Source organism: Anser cygnoides, chromosome 4 (assembly GCF_040182565.1).
Source record: "Anser cygnoides isolate HZ-2024a breed goose chromosome 4, Taihu_goose_T2T_genome, whole genome shotgun sequence".
Lineage (NCBI taxonomy): Eukaryota > Metazoa > Chordata > Aves > Anseriformes > Anatidae > Anser > Anser cygnoides.
The window spans coordinates 76,514,912-76,541,236 of record NC_089876.1 but is presented as its reverse complement, the minus strand read 5'-3'; the positions used below and the strand labels follow the sequence as shown (position 1 = coordinate 76,541,236).

Here is a 26,325-nt window from a genome sequence, read left to right as displayed (position 1 = left end):
AACAAACAGCTTACTTTGGATGCAAGTCTAACCTCCACCAGTGGTGTTAAACAAACAAAATCAGAGAACAGAGCTAGTGAAAAGGAAACAGAAAGCAAATCAGTAATACTTAATACAAGAGTTACTTATTTACTAAGCTAGCGCTACTGTGCTATAGTCACAGTCCTAAAAAGACAGCCCTCATTCTAAAAAACATCCCTGTCATTTTTACCAGGAAGCAGAATACCTCCATTTTACTGAAGCGATTTGACAAATATCTGAAGAACGTTGCTACAGCAACTTCCTTAAGGGACTGAAAACATAGAGCAAATAAAAACAACGGCAAACAAAACAAAGCCATCAACTGAGCAAATCATTTTTATAGATATTTATTGTAATTTTCAAAACTATAGTGGTCAAAAATATCCAGTTTCTATAGGCTAACTAAATGTTCACATCAGGTTTGAAAGGACAATTCTAATGTATACCAAAACAACGTCAGTCCTTGTTAGTAATTTCCTGGATCGGAAGTCTCAGGTGCAGAGGTTGGCGTAGACGCCTCAGGGATTCTTCTGCCTGCAGCACGAGAGAGAAGACATTGGTCTTGTGCAAGAAACCAGACGAATCAAATGGAGGACGCTGAACATTTACAGACACTCAGGTCATTCAGCCCATCTCCAGAGAGCAGTGTATGCCCTGTTACACCACCTTTCCCCCACCCTCCCCAAAGGATTATTTTCCTGAAATTACAATTACAAAACCCATACTCGCAGTCTGATGAAAAAGTATTAGACTATCTAACCTTATGCCAGCTTTGACTCATGAAACAATACCCTTAACCACAGGTCTTGAACTAAAATTAGGGGTAGTTTCAATATTCTTTAATGACACACTGAGCACTGGGTCAGCGATGGGATGGGAAAATAAGAACTGAGGAGTAGGATCTGCTACTTTTTTTTTTTCCCTCATGAAGACCACATTGTTTCTCCCAAGCACACACCCCACCTTTTCTACAATACAGGAGACCGGATGGAAATCTTTTACCTAAGGAGTAGGATTAAGCTGTCAAATGCTGAACTCTGCAAGAATGTCTCCTTCCAAGGAAGGGAGAAGATTGTGTTACCTCATCAGCGCCGCAAGCCTCAGAAAGCAACACAGCTATTCTATTAGAACTGCTGGGAATGCAACATAGTCAAGTATGGAAAAAGCAGATGTGCAGGGCTCAAAAACTAACCTGTCTGAAATTTAACTCATGCAGTCTCCCTTACCGATGATGTACTAAAGCAGTCTATATGTCAATGGCAAACACTGGATGGTTAAACAGCTCAAACTGGTTGATAAGCAACGCGCTGCTCTGAATGTAACAAACCCTGAGGTCAATTTCTGTTAGCTGAGAGTTTACTGAAGAAGTCTTAACCCAGAGGCTACTACATTATTTAAGGACTGTATTTAAATACCTCTGCTACGTCTTCTTTTAGTTTGTTGTACTGTTCCACATTGAAATGCTTGGCTTTTGATTTCCGGTAGAAGTAGTGGAGGAACTGCCTGTCCTTAACATCAGGGTAAAGGTAATCCTGGTGAAGAAAGAGGGGCACGGATAAGAGGTTAGCAAGAAAAACAAGTAGAGGTCAGAAAAATTCAGCCTGTTTCAGGAAGGTTTATCTAGTTCAACAGATGTGTGCACAGATGCACACACAATACGTGCGCTGTTAAGAAGCTACATATAGAGGTGTGATCCTAAGGGCCTTTCAGACACATGGTAGAAATCATTTTTATCACGTCTACAGGAATTCTCATAATATCATAATAACGACATAGCTTGATCTTCATGACTGAAGCCACATGAGTAAATGGATATGACTTTCCAAGGAGGCAGAGAAAGTTCAACAGTTATTTCTCCACGACTTTCCATCTCAAGAAAAGGTGCCAACAGCTGTTCTAAAAAGCCAAGTAGTAATCTCTGTATTTAGAAATTTATGTCTATCTATATACGTGAAGTAGGAATACCTCAGCCCTTCTTACAAATCAGTGAGAAGGAGTAAAATTCAGAGCCAGCTGTTCATAAGAATAGACACATCCCCCCTTTTCACTAAAGGAAACTGACATCTCATGAGGTCTATGGATCCATTGGTATTATAGAAGGAAGCAGTGGTTACTCTTCCACATAGCTCTTTAGTAAACAAAAGAGTTTTGTATCACAAAGTCGGACATCCAGATGTCCAGATGTAAAGTACAGAGCTAAAATAGGAAAAAGAAGCTAAGTCTTACAGGATTGCCTGTATTGTGCAGCTCAGTTAAGATCTATTGTGGTTTTTTTGTTTGTTTGCTTTTTGTTCATGAACTGGCACAGCACAACTAGCTGCTCTCCCTTTACAGCAATGAGCCAGGTGCCATTTACTATTGAAAATGGTCTACCAAGATCTAAAATAAAAGGTAGATTTCATTCATCACTTCTCATTCCCTAGGTTATGAAGTCCTACAGGCAGTAGGAGTTCTGCTCAGCACCTGGTCTGCAGTGCACACATAACAGTACCTGGCTTGACTTCAGATAACGTAAGGTGTTGTATCAGTCCCATCAGAAACCAAACAAGCCCTCATCTGATGGCAAGGCTTCATACCAAATTATGTGTTCATCAGAGCCCAAAACATTATGATTTTCAGAATCAGTTCTTCTTTACAATACTCTTCTTTACAATACAATAGACATTTCCAGGAGGAGGACTCACCTGTTTAGTAAGAACAAAGTAGGCATAGAAAGCCATGGCACTCCCATAAGTGATGAAGTACGTGACCGGCTCCATGATGTCCCACGAGTAGACCCACCACGTGAGCCATGCCAATGCTCCACCTTGTGTTGACATCAGAGCTAAGCCAACCCACAGAAGCCTGGAGGTCTTTGCATCTGCACTGTCCATGATTTTGGCTTTCATCTAGGGAGAAGAAATACGGGACCCTGTTCAAACAAACAGTAGTTGAGGAGCTGCTTGTCAGTTGCACCATATTTACTCCTGCTGGGCTGGATTCTTCTTCAGTACTCTCCTTTCACTGACTTAACCTGTCAAGTAAGAAAAGGACTGAAATCCAAGGGCAACCAGACCTCTTGACTGCTGTGCACCAACAGATGCTGCTGTCAAATCTCCCCTCCCCTACTAGAGATTTACATCTGCTGGATTTCCACTTATCATTCAAGGCAGCTCTGGTTGATGCTGAGGCTGTCCCCACGCAGCAGGTCTGAAGCCAAGGAAAAGTTTTTGCCCATCCTGTCAGGCTTTTTCTGGCTTCCTCTGCTCAAGTTTGGTTACCTTAACTTGCCTCAGATCAACATTTATACTTTCTCCTCTTGGATTACAGCAACCATTAGTCCACACAGTCTGCCTTGATGCCTTGTTGACACAGAAAACCCTATCCTAAACCACAGATGATTTTTATCTCACTATTGTTTTTTCTGTAATGAACTCAGAACTCAGCCAGCAAAGTGGATGCTCAATCCCAATGCTAGCCATGTGTCCAGGTGTTGTGGTTTCTACCCAGGGAACACACAAAGCAGGAGGGAAAAAGAACTGAACTGAAAATTATTTGAATTGAATTTGAATTGACTTTGTTTGCGTGACAAACACAGCAGACACACCCTAGCCTTTCATGCTGATCTTCTTCTATCACAGGACTTACTCTTGATAAGAGGAAATGCTTTTGTATTTAAAAAAAATAAATAAACAACCCCCCACCCTCTTCTTCCAACCTGTTCAAGAGGCATCAGCTGTTCTTTCAGGTGGTCCAGTTTCTGTAGCAATTCTCTCTCCTTCCTGATCTGGTGATCTTCTAAATGCAGAGCCACGAACAGTCTGTGAATCAAGGATTTGATATCTTCCATTTCAGTAGCATGCTCACTACTCAGCTTATCTGAAGAGAAAGTGTTTGTCATATGAAACATTTCAAGAATCTACCCCTCTCCATTCTCTCCCCCCACCTCAACCCCAAAAGTAGGATCATCCAATGGTACAAAACCACAGAGAAATTGTTTTCTCCTGAGAGGTTCCACTTGTCTGAGATTTCCCACGACTCTCACTAGATGAAGTGAGATAACCAGAGTTATTAAGCATGGCTCTTACCTTTTACAGGAGGTGACACACTGTATGCTGTGCTGTTGATAAGAAGCTTAAAGTCATTCCTCAGTAAGACCTCCATCAAGGTTGCATCAGAAACCTTGCTACCATCTGCGGATGAAAGATTTAAGCCATAAACTATTCCAACTGAAAATAATCTTAAACCTTAGCTGATTTTCATTAATGTTTGCCATTATTACCCAGTAACTGATACTAAACAGTAAGGAGGAACACATTAATACTGAGTGTGTGCCTAATGCCTTCTCTACAAGTAGCATTCGGACTTTACAGTTCTCTCAGTGTCACTAGGTTTTACTACTACTTTTACTACTATTTCACTAGGTGGTCTTCAGTGCTTTACCCCAATGCGACTGTCCCTCTGTATTACACACATTTCTCACATTTAATTTCACCATGCTCTTCAGTATTAGCATCTCTATTTGCATTGTTTGGATAAAGGAGACAGTATCTGGCTGCAGACCTTCAAAACACAAACACACACACAACCAAGGACCTGAAGCATGCAGGAAATTTTGAAAAAAAAAAAAAAGTTATTTCCCCAAGCAACTCCCACTCAACAAATAATAATAATAAATAATAATAAAAACATATATAGCAGTCATTAATGAAGAAAGTGTCTCTCATAAGAGATTTCATAATGCATATCTGAGCAAGCCTTTAGAAAAGGAGGCTCAGGGCTTACTTTTAAAAGCCTCATTGAATGTAAAAATCAGATCTGCGAATATAAAAATGGATAGAAATATAATGATATTGTCCCTAATATGAGCAGGCATATTGTATTCTCTTGTGTTATGATTATGACTAATACTGGCACTCCCAGCGCAGCCGACCTAGCAAAATTCACACACTGGTAGACTTGTGGTGTCTTGAACAACAAGTTGCATCCATGTGAGAAATGGATCCCTTCCTATCTGACATTCAACAAGAAAGGGCAGAGGGGATTCAAAACCTCTGCTGAAATTTGAAGGATCTGTTCTGTCCAGTTTTTTGTTTCCCTGTTTGAAGGGGCCTGAAGTTTGAAGCAACAAAACCCACCACCTTTCTTTAGAGCATTACCGCTATTCTCACCTGCTCATGTCAGTGCCTATCACAGCTCAGCGCAGCTAAGAGGCACGGGAACACGTCGCACCCCACGAGGAGCTGAAGAGACAGCAAAGGCCCTCCTGGAGTCAGCAGCAGCAAAACGTAGCGCTGGCTCCCTGGAGCTCTCACTGGCCTGAGCCCAGCAGGTCCCAGAGCGACCCAGTGATACCAGCACCACCGGGGGGTCGGGTGGCTAAAGAAGCCTTGGACACATCATCGTGGCATGCGGGGCTCAAAAGCCAGAGCCCAGCTGCTCCCCAATACCTGTTTGACCTGGTCTTCATTTCCTACGTGTGGCATCTTCCCCTGCCCCTGCAGAGGGGTGCGCAGTAGCAGGAAACAGAGGCTTTATTCTTGAGATGAATTATGATCAGGCTACAAAATACGATGAAGATTTTTGTATGCAAAAACTTGTCATGGTTGACTTTTTTTGTTTGTATTTTGTTTGTTTTTTCAATTATTTGTTCACTGTAACTCTGCGCCCTGGCCCCAGCTGCTGAGATGGGGGCTGCTGAACTCCACGAGCTACTGCACCATCTGGCTCCCCGACCCACCTGACGTGGGTAAGAAAGCAAACCCGGAAGGCTATTGCTTTCAGTCCAAAATCTGAAATGTTAATGTGCCCATCCACTTATTCTGCCCCCCCCCCCCTTTTCTTTTAAACGGTGTAATAGAACATGAAACCTCATTTGCATGTAAATTAAGGTGACATTTATAAAGTGACATTTAAGCAAAAAAATCCTTTGGAAAAAAATGCCAGACAGGCTCTTTGTTCTGGATCTGATACAACACACATTTATTAACCTGTCCAACCTTTCATTAGCTGAAAAGCAGGAAAGTTTGGGGAGGAGGGCTTGTTTTGTTTCAGAAAATTCCATACGGGCATTCCTACACCTAAGCACAGGTGTTCAAATGTGGACAAAAGGATATTTTTTGTCTACAGAAATTCTGCAGATCTGCTGACAACAAAAGTGGGCCATCAAGTACAGCACTAATGCTTTCATTTAAGGCTGGGCTTCATTTAATGGCTAAATGACACAGAAAAGTGCCTGCATTAAATCAAAACTTCATAATTTTTCTTTACTAATAAATGTTTTTCAACTCTGAACACTTGACCAATAGTTTCTCTTTACAGTATCAGTTTCCTAATGAATTAAACATCTAAGCTGATCTCCTCCTTTACAATTACCTGTCACTTGAAAATACAGAGTAGAGAACCAAAACAGTTTTAATCAGAGCAGACGGGGTTTTTACTCCAAAGCTGGGGGTTTAAACAGATGAAAACAGCCCGAACTAGGTGAAAACAGCCTGAACTGTGCTTCACAACCAACTGAAGTTTGCACTGAAGCAGAATGAGTAGTTAACGTGGAGCTTTCCTGACATAACACAGAAAGATGGGATTCATCACTGAATCACAGACACTTATTTCATGGATGTTTCTGCAGAGACAGCAGTACTGAGAGGTGACTGTTTACATGTTCTTGGTTAGCCCTGCCTCAACCTCCTGAGGAATCATTTTCAGTGAAAACTTGCATGTTAAGGGGAAGGCCAGCTGCTGACAATGATGATTTGCCACAGTGCCTTCTGAAAATACAGGACAATCTCAGAAAATTAGCTTTTTAAAGAGAATTTTCTACCTTTGCTGTCCAGCAGATAGAACATAAAATCAAAACCATGCACAAGCTCTGGCATACATCAAGCTCACGCACGCGCTGGGATCCACACAGATCACACCTCCATTGATCTAGAGAATGCAAATATATTGTTCTATGTGATATTTTTCTGCTTTACTAAGTCAACTTTCAAAGACAACCAAAACAGCTTCTCCAAGATCCATGGCTTCCTAATCTAGAAGCATCGATCTATTTTCAGTCCCTGCAGCTCCCTGAACTATCAACCAGGAAGAAAGGGCACATTAAGAGTGCACACAGTTATGAACCTTTGGACAACCTGCCCTGACCCCATCCTTTCTTCTGTGTGTTATCTGATGGAAAATAAATCTTTTAATAGGGATATACCATCTTTTTTTGAAGGGTGGTGGGAGTTGGATGTGAGGAAACAACTGCTTTTAGTTAAAGGGCTGCACACCTCCCCAGAAATAACCACTTGCATTCACTGAAAATGAGGGGAAGCCAAATTCAGGCATCTGTTGTGTCAGATTCAGCCAAGAGAGCTGCATTTCAGCTGTATGTTTGAGATCAAGTCCTCTCCTAGGGCAGAAGTCACCCAGCTTTTCAGAATTGCTGTGCAAAAACTGCAGAGTGCCATCAAATTACAAACCAAGTTGTCTCAGAAATAAAGTGGAAAGCCAGTTTAACTAACTGGATGTTACCTTTCAGCAATGAGTAGACCAATGAAGCAAAACACATGAAAAATCTGAGCTTAAGAAAATTACCGGAATGAATGGGACAATGGAATAAACAACATGCTACAAGGAGAAAAACCATATCAATGCTAACATGTAAGTATAGCCTTTTCTTTTCAACCCAAGGGCCCCGAAATACGGTACTCCAGCTGATTAATGAAACCTCTCTGAGTTTCAAAGAGCTGCCCTTTATCATTGCACACATTATCTGGTTGCTTAGCTCCTAATACATTTTACATAGGAGTTCACATTTGCATTAGGGGAAACAGATTCTTCCAGCTCCAGAGAACAGGGAACAACTGGCAGACATCGTATTTAGGAGCCAGACTGGTTGCCTTTCAGAACAGTCACAGAGAACAAGGACAGAAACAGATACCAAGGAAACCAGAAGAGACTCATTTATTCAAAAACAGCAGGACAAAGAGAAGCTACCAGAAAAAAAAAATAATAGAGGAAACTAGGAAACTACTGGGGAAGTTATAATATGTCCAATTCTGCATTTTAAATCAGCCTTTCTAAAAAGACTCAGATACTGAATTTGAAACACCAGCAAACCTCAGAAGTATTCAAGAACTATCCCAAAAGCAATGATGCTAAACGTGATGGAGGACTGAAATCGTTTCAAGTGAGAAGTACAAAATGAATTAATTCCTTTTTAAATCAACTGAAGACAGACAGGAATGTAAGATACCTGTTGCAAAGACTTCTGCTTTCACAATTCCTTTATCTTCTCTCTGTACATCTTTCAGGAATGCCCCCACTGTCGCTACCATTGGTTTAACAGCAAACTGGCAGCGTTCCCTTCTTGTGGGCAACGTCAGAGTTATCACGGGAAGACCATGCCTGTAATTAATAGTCACTTCTGGGAGAAGAACAACAAACGGAGTGAAAAAAAACATATTGTAAGTTGCAGCTTAACTTTAAAAGTTGTTTTTAAAGTACAGGATGAATAAAGAAAACCAAGCATTACATTCTACATTTCCTTAATGCACGCATTATGATGTCTTCTGGAACATACGTATGACAAGCAACTAACTTCATCTCACAGCAGAAGCCACACCACCGAGCCTCGTGAGATACGTGCTTGCATCTCTCTCCTTAGCAGATGGAGACAAGCACCCTTGTCCCGGGGAAGCTGTCCGAAGACCCCACCAGGAGCCTTACCATCAGATGGCACCAGCGTGCTGTAGCGGGCTCCTTCCCGGCGCGCCCAGGTCCCGGTTTGCCTCCAGAGCTGCACCTGCAGCACAAACACAGGGAGCACGTTTCAGAAAGGTTAGGGTGCAAGGGGGGTCTCGGCAAAGGCAGCACCCAGCCCACCTGGTGTTCTGCAGCACCCCGGCATCTGCAACGTGTCCTAAAAGTGGGCACGACGTTTACCTGGAGTCTTACTGCTGAATAACAGACTGGCACTCAATTATATCGGATAAAATAAAAGCCACTACAGCCCAAGATCGCTCCCCTTTGCTTCATGATTACATACTATTTATCAGAAGTTAGCCATTGACATGCACAGCATTAAAAGGCGCCACTGACAACGCAGCTTGCCAAAGCTTGGCAGGCACACACGAAGCATCCCCTCTACACTACACCCCCGGAGTAGTGGGCAGAGATGACCAGGACCACTCATTCCTCTGGGAAGCTTTAGGGATGATATACCACATTTGTCTGAAGGCCAAAGCATTTCAGGATCTGCAGGCCAAACCCCTTTGAGAAGGCAGGAAAGGCAAGCTACAAGTGAAGAAGGTCTCTTCACTGAAACTGCCTGTTGCCTTCACGTGATTTGCTTTTAAAGAATCACAAGCTCGACTGCTTGGACATGAATGTCCCATTAGGACAAAGACAACGTTTATCTGTGATAAATGAATCTGTCATGCATCGTGTATTTCAAAGACACTGACTTTGCCCTGGGTGTCTACCTGGAACAAGCACTTTTCAGGAATAAATAAACTAAACCACACTAAACCACTCTGGGGATGTCCAACACTGAGAAATTTGTGTAATGCAACCTTCAGGCAACAAAGGCAGTCAGAAACCTAGATGAAATAGCAAAATACCTTAGACACGAGTATTATTAAACACACACAAGGGGTAGCAGCCCAAGAAAGCCAAAAAGCTACAATACACACTGTAATTTGGTCATTTCCTCACCCAAGTAGAAGAGTTTCCCTGCAACAGAGCACACACATACTTACCTACCACCAGACTCCATCTGTGGGAGGCAATTACACACACACACAAATTTAGAAACTTAAAGCCTAACAGCAAGGAGAAGACGTTCAGAATTTGATCTGTTTTACGCAGAAGACCCTGAAGCATGCAGGTTATAACAGCCCATGGTAATACTCAGTAGCCTTCCATACAACTGTAAACGTGTGTTACTTGTTTCTTCTAAGGGTTATTTACAGGTTTGGGTTTGTTTTTAAAACACAGACTCTTGACATGCAACTTTGCCATCACAGTCTAGATGCCTGTTGTCCAGCCCTCCCCAGACACTGAACCGCAGCCTGCCTGTATCTGAAGGTTAATTCATTTATTTTGCTGTGAATTTGGGCATCTATTTTGTTTATGGAGGAAACAATGCATTCAACAATGAATATATATTTTAATATATTTAGTAACTAATATAAATGTATTAAATTAAAAATATTTAATATGTTCAATTCAGTTTATCAAAATGAGATCTGTTAAGGTATTTAATCCTATTATTCCCTAGACTTTAACATTTACCACTCATGATCCATTGAAAGCATCTTTATATGCAGAAGACTATCCATTAAAACCACCAGCAAAGAATTTGTGAAGAAAAGCAAAAGCCATGGACCAGTAGAATTGAACTGAGATCCCGGTAATGAACTTTTTCTCTGCAAGCACTAGGTGGATTAACTGGGAAGCACGAGGGGCTGAATTAACCTTCTCCCTAGGCCTCCGGATTTAAATCTCCAGTTTCAGCGAAGTTATTAAATCATGTGCTTGTCCCCTACAGCAGAATTGCCGTGCCCTTTTCACGCTGCTTGGAACAGCAGCTGCTGTGCCACTGACAAGGAAATGAAGGCAGCCATCACCGCAGCTGAAGGGAGGGCTTTGCGCTGCAGGACCAAGGCACGACCGCCTGCACGAGCACTGCTGACAGCTGGAACAGCCGTGCCCTGAGCTGGCTGCATCACAGCCTTGAGATCCCGTAAGAACGATCTTGCTAACTCTCTTACATGTGAGAGCTCACCTAGCCACAGACAGGCTAAAGAGAGATGTTTTTAAGCCTTTCTGCAACAGAAACGCACGCACCTGGCAGGACGTCTGGCTACAAGCAGCCACAGTGCAGTCACAGCCATGTGCTGAAATCTGGCCAGGGGCTTGTGAGCAGCATTCAGGGGTTTGTTCAGGGGTTTTTGTCCTCACCTCACACAGGACGCCTGGCAGCAGTGCTCGGCCACGGCACAATGGCACGGGTTGAGGGTAGGACCCTGCCAGCAGAAGCCACCACGAAATTAACACACGGCATGGTAACCGATTGGAGCAACCCAATGTAGTCAGCGTGAAAACACCAGCTGGTGCACAATGGAAAATACGTACAGAGTTTAAGGAAATACTTCCATTCCTAAGGGTCTCCTTAGGTTCCAAAGGGCTTAGGTTCCTAAGGGTACCTCCTGTCTCTCAGAGCAGGCACGCCGCCTCCCCGACCTCAGCAGTGGCACTTCGGTGACTGGGTCACAGCACAGCTTCAGGCACTAGTGCAGCAGCACGACCGAGCCAAGCAGCCAGAAACAGGGTGGGGGAGAGACGAGAACAGCAATATTGCTTTTATTTTATGAAAACAAACTAACAAACGCGTAATTTCAATCAAACATACCACCAAAATCCACCACTTTTGAGAGTGGCAAACCACCGAACCTACCTACATCGTATTTTCTGAAATTAACTGATCCGGTGAGCAATCTTTTACGAGGCTGGGTGACTGCTGCTGCAAACTTAAGCTCAAATTTCTGCGTGACCAGTTTTATGTAAGGAGCTAATATCACCCTCACTATAGGAGGGAGCATGAAAGCCTCCGATCTCTCTCAGCACTGCATATGCAAATACAAACCATAACTTCTGCTCTGTGGAAAATTGCAACGCAGGCAGGGAAAGCAAGAACAAAAAGAGCACTTTTCTCATGAAAAAGCTACCTTGCATAAGGAATTCTACAAAAAAAAAAAAAAAATCACCTGTGGACTTTCTGAGAACACCATTTGATTTATTCCATTTTGGTTTGCCTTGCCAAAAGATTATGAAAAACTCTGAATCAAAACGCAGCCGACCAACAACTACGTATTTAAATCTGTTTTCTTTGCTTGTATAAACCTGAGAAGATAGGGCACTTTTGTTATTTCAACAGCAAAAATGGGGTACTACTCCCAGAAGGCTCAGGTCCTCTCTCAGCTGCCCGAAGCTGCTCGTTGCAGCCAGGCAATTCCTGTTCTTGTAGCATGAGGGGGGCTCGGCAGTGCCTCAAGGCAAACTCACAAAGCAGCCTTTACAGAAAAATTAGTGCCACAGCCTGCTACTGTCAATGCTATGGTCTCCCATGTTCCCATTTCCTGCTCTCTAAGGCAATGATATGAACGAAAAGCACACTAACACAACACACTGCTCCACTAAGCGTCAGCTTTCCACCCTTTATTTTAATTACGCTGCATTAAAACACACAGTAATTAAAACCTATCTTGCAGCGAGCCTTCCAACAGCAACCCAGCGCTACACTTTTTCCCTGGGCAGGAGAGGAGGTAAAAATCCTGGGGGAAATCACCAGCTGCGATGCCTGAGGATGAGCCCTGGGGCCTCCAAGCGCCACCAGAAGGGGCAAGGTAGGACTCGATGGGGAGCGCAGGGAAGGCACCGCTCCAGATGCTGCCTCCTTGTTTTATCAGGAGGGGAAAAAAGCCATGTTAGCCACTGTTCAGTGGAGAGACATGCTACAGATAGCTGCTTTTATCTTCTGTACTGTCTTGCATATATATTTTTTTCTTCATCTCTAATAAAGACACCCAGAAGGTCTCTGCGTATTGAATGGTGTCGGCTCCAGCCTGACTCTAAGAGAAACGAACTGAGCAATTAATTCATCACGGAGTAACAATCTGCCATTCGAGATCAAGCTATCTCCAGACATTCCAGAAAGGTTAAAAACCAAGTGAAAGGAGGAAAAAAGCAGGTGCTGTCGCAGTCCACTGGGCTGGCAGATCTCGAACAACCGCGATTACCAAACAATGAATCTGTATTCAGCCCGGGTTTGCGATAACTGCACAGAATGTATTTCCCTTTTTAAAATGAGTCACCACGGCCTGTTTTGGAGATATCGACTGTTAGATTTCTGTGCTGTGCTTATAAGCAATCACACAAGCAAGAAAGCAAGGTATCAGGAGCCCTAGCAGCCACCTACCATCATTTTGCAAGTGCTCGTTTGAGCTGCAAAAACACCTTCTCCCTCCCTCTCTTCAACTTTTCAGTAATTTGCCCCCTTGCTTACATTGCTTCTCTACTGGTCATAGCTCATCGTGCAACAACAGCTTCAGCACAAGTGGCAGCTCCGAGGCACGTTGCTGAGATTCAGCTGCGTCCTCTGGAAGGCTTCAGGCCAAACACAACCCCCCGCAGGAGACAGCACAGATTCTGGGCTAACCGTGCTGTGCTAGGCTGCATTTCACCCTGGGATGACACTTCTGACACGTGGGAGTATTCAGGATGTACTTCTCCTTCCTAAATTTAAAAAATAAATAAATAAAAACGATGACAAATATCCTTATTTTCCCCTGACTCAGACTTCCTGCCTTACCAGGGACCTACCACACCTCCTGCCAGATGATCCACGTGGCTCTATGGGGACTGCACTACAACACGTGCATCTCGACCCTGCAGCTCATTCCAAAGCCCCAGAGTATTTTTAAGCCCTTCCTCGGGGCAAATCCAAGTTTGAAAAAGTAACCCAGAGGCCTCTTGCAGCAAAGCAGTAATTTCAGTGTAAATATGTCCCGGTGATCTTGAAGAAGGAATGGCAATGCAGCTGGCCCTCACTTTTCAGAGGGAGATGACTTCCAACAAGCTTAAGGATGGGCCTTGAAGTGAGACAACTATACAAGGAAAACGTATTATTAGGAGGAACACAAAGAACCACCCAGTATTTCCTCTTGCTATTTCATCAAACCTTCTTTCTCTTCCCTTCCTACGCTGGGAAGCAGATCTAAAAGCCTTCCCAAGTCCAAGGCACCAGAAATCTCGCATCTTTATCCAGTTGCGATCGAGCCCGGTTGCCTGAAAGCCGCTGTTCTTCCCAACCTGCTTCACTTTAAGGACGGGAGACAGGATCCAACAGCTAGAAGGAAGTCTGCAGATCCTAAAGGGGTGAGGTTTTGAGAGGGAGGGATTACAGCGTGAAAATGTATTTGCGCTTCACCAAAAGTGAAAGCAAGCCTACATCCGAGAGCTGTGCCATCTGTTCTCCAACACCACTCCAGGTCCGAAGATTAATTTGTCAGCACAGACAGGATTTGTCATTTGTCCCACATAATGCATTTCTGCTCTGCTGCCATGCTTTCAGATATCCTGGCCTGGGAAATGCTGCAATATTTAAGGGTACCAAGAGTGACTTTGCTTTCAAAAATATGCTTATAATAGATCCCGTGAGATAAGAAAGTGGGCTTGCTGCATCTCTTCCTACAAAGATCCTACAAAGAGAGTATCTTAATGCACACAGCTGTTTCCGTATCTCCCTCCAAAAAAGTGCTCCAACTCATCTCTAGGAGAAACAGTAATTCTTCAAATTGCCAGCCAGGAAAAAGCTTGTTTATATTTCAGCTGAAACGAGATAAGAGAAGTAACAGAAGGATGTGGAGTCAGATTTATACACTTAGAGGTTTACCAGAGTTTTAGCCAACTCTCGTTTTTCTCTTAAAGGGCTTTTGGGATTGAAGGCACTGGACAGGTTGTAGCACACAGGAAAAAAAAAAAAAAAAAAGGAAGTAATTCAGAAAAGAGAGCTGCTCTTTAGCACTTCCATTTAGAATGGACTCTTCTATTTAGCATACAACTAACCATACCCATCCCCAAACAATAAAAAGCAGGGGGGTGTTATATATACCTAAAAGATGAACTTCTGAGTTGTTTAAGCACTGTTTTCCCAGGCTCTTTACTTTCGCTGTGCAGACTTCCAATGCCTCACAGCTCAATGCCTTCGGGCACTGCTTGACAACACTGCTGTTCCCCACCTCTCTAGCAGACTTCACCTCTTCCCTGCTGTGGACACGACCTGTTCCCTTCGTGTGTTCCTGTCTTGTAACCTCTTGGACCTCCCCAGGGTTGACCACAAACCACGGGGAATCTTGACACGCCAATAAACCCAAGCGGCAACCATTGCTCACCTTTCCATTCGTAAAAATAATTCATTGCACTCTTCTTACATGTCAGCAGCTACATTTTACTTAGTTACCTTTTGAAGAGCGTTTCCCATCAGTTAAACTTGTGCTCCTGTTAAAATCCCGCGGATGCAGCCACGGCCACGCTGAGCCCAGCAGGCAGCCAAGCAGCACACAGCCTGCGGCAACGTTTCCAGGAATGACCTGTCCATATAGTTATTTAAAAACAACAGACCATAAAAAGATGTCTTTATAACAAACACCCATACCTCTGTTCCTTCATCTACTTTTTTTAAAGGTCTGCAGTTAGATAAGCCCAAAGACTTAGGGCAGGCAGCTGTAAATAGGCAGCTTTCCAATGGGAAACTACAATTTTCTTTTGATTAGTTGATGAAAAATAGGCAGGGACGGAGGAACTGACAGATTAGAGCAAATCAAAAGCCCTTCTCTGTCAGTGGTCGGTATTAATATGCATGTACAAAGATTTACATCCTTCATAACAGACAACTGTAGAGTAATTCCCCAAAGGAACTCAGTGGTTAGTTTATATTCCAGCTTTGTATTCTGTTACTGCACTGTGGATGCTCAAACTACTTGCAGGGAGTGCTTAATATACTTTTTAATCTTGTTAAAAATTAACCAGAGAAAACAATGGCATAATAAGGCAAGTAAGCAGAAGGCTAATCGTTCTCCTTCCCATAGCTTCTGATGGGCAACATCAAAAAAATGTCTAAGGCAGCCACTATAAGAACATCCACAGCCAGAAACCAGAGAACTTAAGAATATAACTTACAAGAAACTTCAACAAGTTTTGTCAGGAACTGTAAAGCTGCCATTTATTAGATCCTGGCAGCAGGAAAAAAAATACAGATATTTAAAAAAAAAAAAGAGAGACAAAAGCCACAATGGTAATAACCTGTAAGCAACAAGATCCAAGGGGCCACTACAAGCACACCAGTGAGCAGTAGGGTCACGAGCTTCCAGCCTTTATTCAGAGAACAGCAGCAACAAGCTGGGTTCAGCACCAGCACCCCAGCTACAGCACCACTTTACCTGGGAGGACAACTCCTCAGAGGTCTACATAAGCATTAGACCAAAACAAAGCAAAGAAGAACCATCAAACTATGAAACTCATCTGAGTAGATGACCTGTTTGTCTTCTCAGAAAAGAGCTCTGCTGGGAGAATGAGCTTCAAAAACATTCCTGCCAGAAGGGCGACCGCCAAATAAAGGTTGCTGCTAGAGCAGAGACACCCAGAAAATCCACTTCCATTTCTGGGATGAAAGAAGCGCAGCCGTGCTTGTTGAGGCCACACTGACCCAAGAGTTCAGCAAAGGTCCCGATGAGCATCTCCTGGCACTTGAGGACTTCTGTCTAAGGACCTACCACTATCAAATACTCGTGGACAGAGGTTTCCAACCTTGCCAGTGCCCCAAGAGACATGCCAAAGTGTTGCCAGATGTCAAGAAAAGACACTTTTGCTTCCTTCTCCATCTTTCTTGTGGAAGTCTCAGCTTCTGGAATGGTGATGGAAGAAGACTTTTCACCTAAACACATCAAAAGGCTGTGGCTTTGCTGATGCTGCCAGCTTCCACGCTGCTGACACCTGTCCACCCTTCAAAGTCTTGACTGGACGAGAAGCCTGCACATTCGCAGCCTTTCTGCAGAGCAGGCAAGGAGAACAAAGAAACATTTGCAGTAGAGATCTCCACAGGCTTTTTCTAAAGCTTATTCTCCTAAGAAAAACAATTAAACCCACTAAGAGAAGATCAAAGCCCCCGTATGCCCTGCATGGTGTGTTCGGATGCACCCGCCGTGCCCTCGGGGGGGTAAGCAAATCTGCATGCTAGCTGCTCGCTTTTCACCCCAGAGCCTTTGAACTCCAGGCAATTAGGAGCTGCTCGGCTTCCTCTTCCTCTATGAATTCACTCAGGACATTTACTTGAAGGGCTGGTGCAAAAGGCAGGGAAAGCAGCAGCCGAAAGCTCCCGCCCTTCTCCCCAGGCCCACCAAAGCATCGGCATCTGTCAGATGTCGTTCTTCCAACGCAAACAGATTATCCCCAGATGCTCTAATGCAACGACGGTAAGGCAGCGTCTCTTACCCAGCTCCATACACCTACACGAAGCTGCCACGGAGGAACTGGGCCGCTGCGGCCAGCAGGCTCCCTGGTGCAACACCAAATAAAGTCTGCTTTATGCAGGCAACTTTCCTCTAAGCCATCTCCGGTAAATCCTCTCACCTGCCTAACTCACCAATTGAAGCTGGCAGTTCAAGCCCAGTTTTGCCTCCAGAGGTGTCCCCATTTGAGTGGAAGCATCGCTAAAACGAGCCCTAAAATAAGGTAAATAAATCCAGCAGAGTGCTCTGCGTCAGCTTGTGATGGTTACAGCCCGTCCTACACAACAAACCACAACTCACGTTGGGCACATTGCATCCACTTTCTCTTGATAAGAGCAAAAAAATTCATCCTTAAAACACTAACACACAAGGACAACCTCTGTTTTAGATACGCTAACTAAACCATTTGCTAATGCTAATGACTAACAAAGCTAATGACTATAAAGTGGAAAAGTATACAAGCTGAATTTAAAGTTATACCTCGTCCCTAAAAGATAGGGACCCCATTTCTCCTTTTTGTCAGCTTTGATCTGAAGGAGTATGTACAGTACAGGTCACCTCAGAAGCTGCAAAAACTCCTTCCTCTGAAGGAACCTAAAGCATCTTCACTGTATTTCAATCTTCCTAAACGAGGCAGTTATGATATATCTAAATTTCTGAATTTCCAAGTGGTGGAATATTTTCCAGGTGAAATTTCTCAGCTCACTGGGGGCAGCTCAAAGCTTTACAAACTCCGCCGACAGGAGGAGAGGGGAAAACCCCATTCCTTAACGCCCTGCTTCAGGCTGGGACTATCACCTGGAGTTACGGACCATCTGGGTTTTCCTTCTGCTGCGGCATTGTGGTTTGTAAAGGAACAAGACATCATCAGGCTGTATGTCTGCCTGCTCTAAGCAAGCCTCTGCTACGACAGGAAATCAGTTAACTGCACGGCCACCAGCCACTCAGTCATCAATATTTAACAAGTGCTCAAAGATCCAACAGTCTACATCCCTCCTACTAGGACGCACGTAACGTTTGCACGTTAGAGCTGTTAATTATAAATTAAATGCGCTTACAAGGAGGTTACTCAAAAGTGACACTTAACATCTGCTTACTGCTGGCAGCAAGCTTGCCGTTCGGTGCTACCAAATAACGGGGAGGAGCAACGCTGCTGAGGAGCAAGCTGAGGAGCTGCTCCACCTTACTGCGTTTACACAGCATCCTTCAAACAGCAATTAATTTGTATTTAGAAGAACTTCAAGGCATTTCTTCCCCCGCTTCCCGCTGGAGGCTCACTGCGGTGGTGTGAAGGCTTCGGCGTGAGGAGGGGGCTCCGTTCGGCAGGCAGGGGACGCACGGCTTCCCAGGCACGTGTGCTGCTGAGGGGAGAGCAAATCCCACCAAGAGACTGCACGGTGCACCAGGCACTTCCCTTTTTGTGCCTTTTTTTTTTCTTTATTTCTAAATTCTTTTCCAAACACCTACCAGCAACAGGTTACCAAAAGCACCAGACCTAATGTGAACTCACAGGTTCCTCCTCCTTCACCCCACGGGCCACGTTTTAATGACGACCTTTCCTTGCTGTTTGTTATTTTCCCAGCTCGTGACAAATCGCCTCCACCTCTTTCCCTTCACAGCACACCAGGTAGCTACGGGTGGGCTCAGGTCCCGTGCTGCATGCCACCAAAGGCCAACTGCTCCAAGACCCATGTTGCTCCTCACCCTTCACGGAACAAGCTCCACAGGGAAAGGTCCGGCTCCTGCTGAGGCTTACAAGCTTTTCCAGCCACCCACAGACATTACAGCAACACAAACCAGCAACTGAAAAGGCACTCGGCCGTGGTGGAGAAGCCCTCTCTCAGAAAACAGCAGCTCACTGAGGTTGTTGTGGAGATCAGGAGAACTGCCGGAGGCTGAAGGAGACAGCTCGTGGATTTCCACCTAGCAGAGTTAGCTGCAGCAATCAGGCCTTGAGATTTCCACATGGACACTTGGAGGGATCTGGGCTACATCCATCACCTAAAGCGTTTGCTTCATTACTGCATGGGACGAGAAATGAAGACAGAAGCATATGTTTGTGCATCAGGCTTTTATATCGGTGTGACTAAGTGTTATGTCCTCCTCCAAGTTGGATTGATGTCCACTTCTAAACCCCCTTCTTTAATCTCAGAAGGTACCTATCTAGAAAAAAATGAATATCCTCAACGTTACTCTAAAGAGTAAGGTATTTTAAGAATTTTCTCTAGAAAAACCAATCTGGTTTTGTGCTACAGGTCATTAATGGAGATGTCAAATCTGGATGACTTATACTGGATACGTATATTCAGCTTCGTAGGAGAGCAGAAATGTTTGCATGTAAGAAAGTGTATGGAAAACATGCAAGACGACAATCCTGTTTCTTCTTTTTTTTTTTTTTTCCCTCCCCTTCTCCTCCGCCAGCCGTCTCCTCTGAGAAGCAATGAGCCACCTTCAGCCTTTTGGTAATAATACTCTTCGAAGATGTTTGAGATTTACGTTTCCAAAAGGATAAAGCAGATAACGTACCCAATGCACTAACGGCTAGCTGAGGAGAACAGGGGGGGTGCCAGACAATGAAAGCTCTGGGCATAAACACCTACGGCAAACACCGCATCGGTGAATTCACATGAGACCCACGGGTACCTCTCGCTGTGGCTGAGTGACAGAGCACCACTAACGTTATCTGAATTAATTCTCCCCCGTTCAAAATGCCACAAGTAAAGCTTACTTTTTCTTGAAGGTTGAAAGCTCAACAGGCAACAAGCAGCCAAATTAATTTGTTGAGCTAGCACCCAAATGTGCTATCTAGGATATACGTGAATTGAAGTTCATGTAAACAACCACACTGAAAGCTTAATTCGAGCCTTTGCAGTAATAAAAACTGAATATAATCAAATGCCTGATTCGATCAGCCAAACAGCAGAGCATTACACACATGAGGATGGCAAAGAGCTCTGTTATGAGCTTTTATTTTCCCAGCTTTTTATTAGAAAGAATTGCATGCGACGCATCGCAACGCATTAGCATCGTTTGCATGCTTCCCAATGCAACCAAGCACATAACCTTATTTAAGCTGCCTCAACACTATTTCAGCTGAGTTACCTCCTGAGCAACCAAAGAAAGCATCAAAAGGCAGGGACCCCTGTTTCCACCAAAATTTACTCGTTTGGGGGAGGCCTGAGTGTGCTCCTTCCCCAGTGCTCCGCATCGCATGCCAGCGGGTCGCGATCCGGTGTCCACGTCTCGCATGCAAAAAACACGCACACCACCAAAACACACACGCACACACCCCTCTGACACTGAAACAACACTAGAGTCCAGGGAGAAGTTTTGTCAGTGCTGGCTATTGTACGAGAAACTCCCTGAATTCTTGCCCTGTTTAGCACTGGACATACTTAGACCAGAGCATCGCCGCCTGTTGGAACTTTACCTTGATAGCTGCATCGTATGGAAAGGAGAAGACAAAAAACTTCAGGCGTTGGTGGTTTTTTTTCCCCCCTCCTATCCTGGCTGTTCAGTTATTAAAAACAAGAGACAATCAAAACAGCATCAGTACAGACCAAAAAACACACCAGAGACACGTGGGATAGAGTGGACCAGTGGGATCGATCCTGCCTGACGTGCTGCATAACGCAGCAAGACACACCAGTGGGCAAGAGCTCTTCACAGCCCCCTGAAACACATGGCAGCACTGAATTCAGTTACTTTTGTATTCTCACTTCACTGACATCTTATTTATGAATACGACAAGTACAATTTAGTAGCTATTACCAATCAGCGTATCAGTAGCTCCATTAGGCTTTATTGGTTCCTACCTCAGGTTTGTCAAATGTCAAGATTTTAAACGGATTATACTATCTTTTGCAGACTCCTTCTACAGAAAGGAGGAAGACAATTTTTCAAGTGAATTTTACAAGGAGAATCGGCTCCAAGAATATAAATCACAGACGAAATGCAATAGAGATAATAGCAGAAGATTTCAAACAGCACAAACATAATCGGTGCTTACGGCTTCCCTGCAATCAGGAGAAAACTGCTTATTTTCTTCTCCTCTTGGTCAAGCCAGCCTGCTATTTCATGCCTCCATTATGGCGTGAATGATTACCTGTTTCCTTACAAAACTGCATACCAGGCGGAACCCAGCCTTTGTCAAACAGTGAGTAACTGACTTCCCTGCCTTTCTGTTTTGAAATCCTAAGCCGACAGCTGCAGGCGGTTCCCCAGCAATCAGTAGAAAGTCTTTAGCATCATTTTAAAACAGAGCCCGCTTTTGTTTCGCAGTTCATCATGTTTCACATGTAGGCGAAGTGGAGTCAGAAGTAAAATTATTACTGACTTTAAGGGACTCAACTTTTTCTTCCATGGAAAGACAGGCTACGTCGAACACTAAGCGTTATCTCTAGAGGATTAAAGCAGCAAATCAAAGAACCCTTTTCAGCCAGAGTTTCATATTAACTGGCAGGTAAATGAAACCCTGAAAACCACGTGGACTGGGCTGAGCCAACTCCCAATTCACTTCGAGATTTTATTCTGATAAGGAATGGTAACATTGTTTTGGGTTTATTCAACATGATCCATCTCTGTTTTGCTGCCAACCAAGCGTGTTCATTGTTTGCAGAACCTTACTGCTTGCCTTCCAGGCTCACCTCCCAGAACAGCATCCAAACAGCAAGGGGAAAAGCTCACACACTGCCTCGGCTCCCCGGGCAGGGAGGCGAGCAGCGGCCCCAGGGGCTGCCAGTCCTCACCCGTCAGAAAGAGATGCTGAAGCCCCACACTTCTTCACCAGCCACCTTCTCCACTGTGCTAGTATTTCTTGCTCCTTCCTCCTGCATTTCCAGTAGCTTTACATGGGAGTTTTGGTACGTGAGAATAATAATAATAGGCATTATCAAGAGATGACTTGTAGCATCAAGAGACAAAGGCAACTCGGTATTCGTACCAGACAGGAACGCAAACATCGAGACCTCCTTCGTGAAGCTCCCAAACAGCCTCAGCAGGCTAAAGATTTTTTTTTTTTCCTTTAAAAGATGTATGTCACACTCCCACCAGCATGCTGAACAGAGGAGAGATCCATCAGGTACCCCAAAACTCACCCAAATCCACCTGACCAAAGCGGCCAAATAGTAACAAACAAGACGGCAACAGGAGAAAACAATCGAAACACAGAATTACAAACATTTCTGTTTGCCATCTGTTCTGTCTCTCTGCACTGAGCAAAACAGATAGTCCTTCTCGCTGCCTACGAGATTAGGAAACAAAAAAACCTCTGGCTAGTAAGGCTTGCTTCACATCATAACATAAACACGACAATTTTACTTCCATATAAACAGACACTAGAAGACAGGCTCTAACCTGTGGTTTCAAATGCCCAGCACACTGCCTGTGCCCGGACAGAAAGATGGCCTAGTGCTTTTGGCTGAAAGGCAATTTCTTAAGCAGCAAATTCATTGCAAAACTATTAATCTTCCAGCTCAAATTCATCTGTTTGGCTTCTGCCTCACGTTCTATACAGCTGGCATCAAAGATGTCAGATATTTATTCTTGCCAGACGCAGTTATGTATTGATGTTGTTTAAGCTGTGGTTGATGTGCTATGTTCGTTCCAGTATCATTATTAAAACACTAAATTCAACGGCATTAATTGCACAGCGCAAATCGCACACGCTTCTGATTTGGACACGTGAATCTGGGAGGGATTCAAGTTCATTTACCTAATTTGTAAGAGCAAACATTGACAAAACCATGAAGTACCTGATTCTTCTTACGAACGTCCACATGATTTTTAATAGTTACTTTGCACACCTTTACACACACGTTTGTGTTTTCCTTACTGTTTAACCCTACAGGAGTGGGGCTCAGCAGGGCAGACGGGACCAGCACCACACTACCACGTGCCTCAATCTCACATCCAACGCCAGTGCCACTGTGCCCGTGGCGACACCCTCCCCTGACTCCCAATTTACCTTTTAATCACCCCTAAGATCTCGTCTGTACTTTACTATTACCATCTCAGTATTACAGCAATTAGGTACAGCCTGCATTTCTCCTGTGTCTGAGACATAAACAAAAATTAACTCCCAATTAAGGCGGCTTTGTTTGTTTGCAGACTCAAGATTTGACTACTGAGAGCAACCCAGAGCGGGCAGACCTTCCATAACAAGGATAAACAACGTTGCTGCAGGAGCTTCGTGGAGCAGAGAGGGACAGATCCAGCAGGAGAAGGACAGAAAGGGTTCGAGGAATCTGTTGGGAGGGCCGCTCTACAGCCCCACTACTCCTGCAGCTTGCCCAGCCAGCCTTAGGTGCTCGAAAGCATTTCCTTGAATCTTGAAGGAGTCACCTACGGGAACCTGTATATTTTAAATCAGATCAGAAAAGAAAAACAGACGCAAAAAATAAGTAGAAGTCAAGTGTCCTCTGAAAGGAAAAAACAGCCTTTTTCCTAAAAGGTGAGTCTCTGACCTAGCTGACTACATACCAGTTTCTAGAAGGCTCAGACCAAATATCCAAAAGGCTCAAATGAAGATTTGCAGACACTGATTTAGAGGGCTGGGACATGCACAGATCCAGAAACTTAAGTAACACCCGAGCACAGCAAAGCCAACCACAACCTGCAAGCCACAGGGAACACCGACAGTGTGCTCCTTTCTCCCAAGATACATCTGATTCCTCAGAACCTGAGCTTTCTCCCCAAACACTCTACCTTTTGCTTCTTTCATTGGTTTTCATTTTATTCTACAAAGAACAGCACAGAACAAGCATTAATAGGACAGAAAGGGAAATTAAAGCTACTGCAATGAGACAAGAAAAGTATTCAGCAGCTTTTTTTGAGATGGACACTGCATAGCGGCAGACAAAGACAAAATCCTTGTCCTTCCTGCACAGAAGGGTGATGTCCTGCTCACAGATGTTTCGTATATTTCTCCAAGCTGTCCTCTTTCCAGTCTGCATTTTCTTTCATAACACAGCTTCACCTGGCTCCCAGCAAGACCGTTTCCACATCCCATTCCTCTTCTCCCAAGAGTTCGAAAGGAAGGGCTTCCACACCGAGCCAAGCAGAAGAGTAAAACGGCACCGTTTCCTCTAACTTCCTCCATCTAAAAAGTTAATTTGTATGTAAGAACTCAGACAGGAAACAACCGACCTCAGCTGCTGGGTTTCTACTTCCACAGCAGCGGTGTGTATTTAACCTACACAACCGTTCCCATGACAGTGCCCTTGGAAAACAAAACCAGTAAGTTTCAACCACCTGCCTGCAGACACTGCGGCCGGGCAGCTACGCTGTACAAACTCCTCCACTGCTGCATGCTTTTACAGCCCGTGTAGTTAGGCAGCGATCTGCTTCCTCCTCCTTACTTTGCGAGGAAAATCAGCCAGGCTTCCACTGAAACAGGAGTCAGATGACAAGCCTGGACGCTTCAAAATCTTTGAAAAACGCAAATGAGAGACAGAATTTTTATTAGAGGCATTTATCTGCACTCACAGTTTGCATCCTCAGGAGGAAACAGGACGCACGCTCGGTGTCTTCGTGCCTCCTGGTGTTTCACCGTCAGCTGCTGGGTGCTCAGGCACAGCTATCAGACAGCTCATCCCCGCACCCAACGGCTGTCGGGCCTCAACCACAAAGCACCGAGTCTGCCAAAAGCCTTTTTTTAAAATGTTTTTGGAAAAGATGAATGGTTAGAGGCAGGAAACATGTTTTTAATCTTTAGAGCACTTAGAGATAATTTGATTAGAAGTCTCTTCTCAGTCTAATTGAGCATCTCTGTCTCTGATCCTCAGACAACCGCTGCAGGCAGGGAAGTACAACTACCTACTTTATCCAGATTAGGAGAAAACAAACAGCACCGCAGCTGGAATGACTTACCAAAGGTAACACACAAAGCTTGTGGTGGAGCAAAGAACAAAACCTGTGTGCCATGTCTGCAGCATCTATGAAACAGCACGCACCATGTGTTTCCTTATTCCAGCACCTAAGCTTCATCCCAACAGAGAAAAATACTAACAACTGACATAAACATTACATTTTGAACCGTCCATCTGTCTTCATTTTAAATCTATTATATATATATATATAAATAAATCTGCATAATTGTGTTGATTCAATTCTGTTTTGATCAAAGCACCTTTTTTGTGTGTGTGTGTGTTTGCTTGTGGTGCTGTCCAATTTGCTGTGTGCGTAGCAGATCACACGTCCAGAAGAATGCACAGCACCGAAACCACAAAAGGCAGCTCCTTTCTATTTTCTGTGCTTCTACCTCTCATGCTTGTGAGATTTATGAACCCCTGTATTCACTGCTTAGGCCAGTTATGTCTATTTAATCCTTACATGATTCCTAACAAATTAATCTCTGCAGCTTCTAACCATTTACACTGCCTGTGAGTTCCCTTCAATCATCATTATCTTTATGGTACTAGGAAGCTTGAAAGCAAATTTACTATTTCAGGTACTGCCGTATGAGTGCTCTTATTCCCCTGTCCCCTGAAACAATTCCTCCTCCACACACAACCCAAAAGGACACTGGTCTTTCCCAGCACCCCAGCACATTCACGTGGTGTCCTCATTATTAAAACCTTTTGTTCAGGGGTGAAAGTGCTGTGACAACACCAAAACAAGCTGGCAAACCCACGGCCATGCCTGCAAAAGCAGTTAATGAAGAGGAGAGAAGCCCTTGCCTGGTCTCTGCACCCACTGATGTAACACTAACACACACCACCATTGGGAGAGTGGGCTTAAAAACTCTTTCTTTTGCAAACAGCAAGCTAAAGAGGACTTGCTGTTTAATTAAAGCAGCAAAATCAGAGCCCATTAAACCACTACACTCGTGTCCACTTTACCAGCCACCCCAATACAGCCAGCTCCCATCCTCACGTTCACAGGAGTGAGCTCCAAGGCAGCAAACTCTCTCACACTGTGCTTCACCAACTGTACAGCTCAAGCAGAAACTTTGTTTTCTGGAGACTCTCAACAAATATTCAATATATTCCGCTTTCTTTCTTTCTTTCTTTTTTTTTTTTTAAAGGAACCAGACATTAATTGTCCTTGCTGAAGAAGCAGGGCCCTTTGCAACCATTTCCCCAGAGAAATGTGATCTCTGCATGGTTTATTACCTTATGATGCTGACGGGTGAAGAAAAATGAGACTAAGAGCAGTCCGCCGCAGGTAAATAATTAACCACCGGAATAATGTCAACCTATTTCTCAGCTTCATTCTCCTTAACTATACTTTGGCATCATGCTTTGATCTTCACCACAGGGCTGAAGCT

General features: G+C 44.1%; 1 protein-coding gene across 4 annotated transcripts in view; it reads right to left on the bottom strand.

Moving 5' to 3' along the window:
* Positions 1–352: 352 nt before the first annotated feature.
* MCUB (mitochondrial calcium uniporter dominant negative subunit beta) overlaps positions 353–26,325 on the bottom strand; it is a 39,390-nt gene continuing 13,417 nt past the window's right edge. Inside the window, exons 1-8 of one of the 4 annotated variants that reach the window (XM_013185359.3) lie at positions 24,543–24,566; positions 8,716–8,791; positions 8,243–8,413; positions 4,089–4,193; positions 3,719–3,879; positions 2,706–2,909; positions 1,437–1,553; positions 353–555 (exon numbers count right to left, since the gene is read on the bottom strand). In XM_013185359.3, coding sequence (XP_013040813.2) covers positions 478–555; positions 1,437–1,553; positions 2,706–2,909; positions 3,719–3,879; positions 4,089–4,193; positions 8,243–8,413; positions 8,716–8,791; positions 24,543–24,551 — 921 coding nt within the window. In that variant the 5' untranslated portion in view covers positions 24,552–24,566 and the 3' untranslated portion in view covers positions 353–477. Of the gene's footprint in view, positions 556–1,436; positions 1,554–2,705; positions 2,910–3,718; positions 3,880–4,088; positions 4,194–8,242; positions 8,414–8,715; positions 8,796–24,033; positions 24,172–24,542; positions 24,567–26,325 lie in introns of those variants that run through there. The other 3 variants (XM_013185357.3, XM_066996435.1, XM_048066381.2) reach the window with 3 other exon arrangements.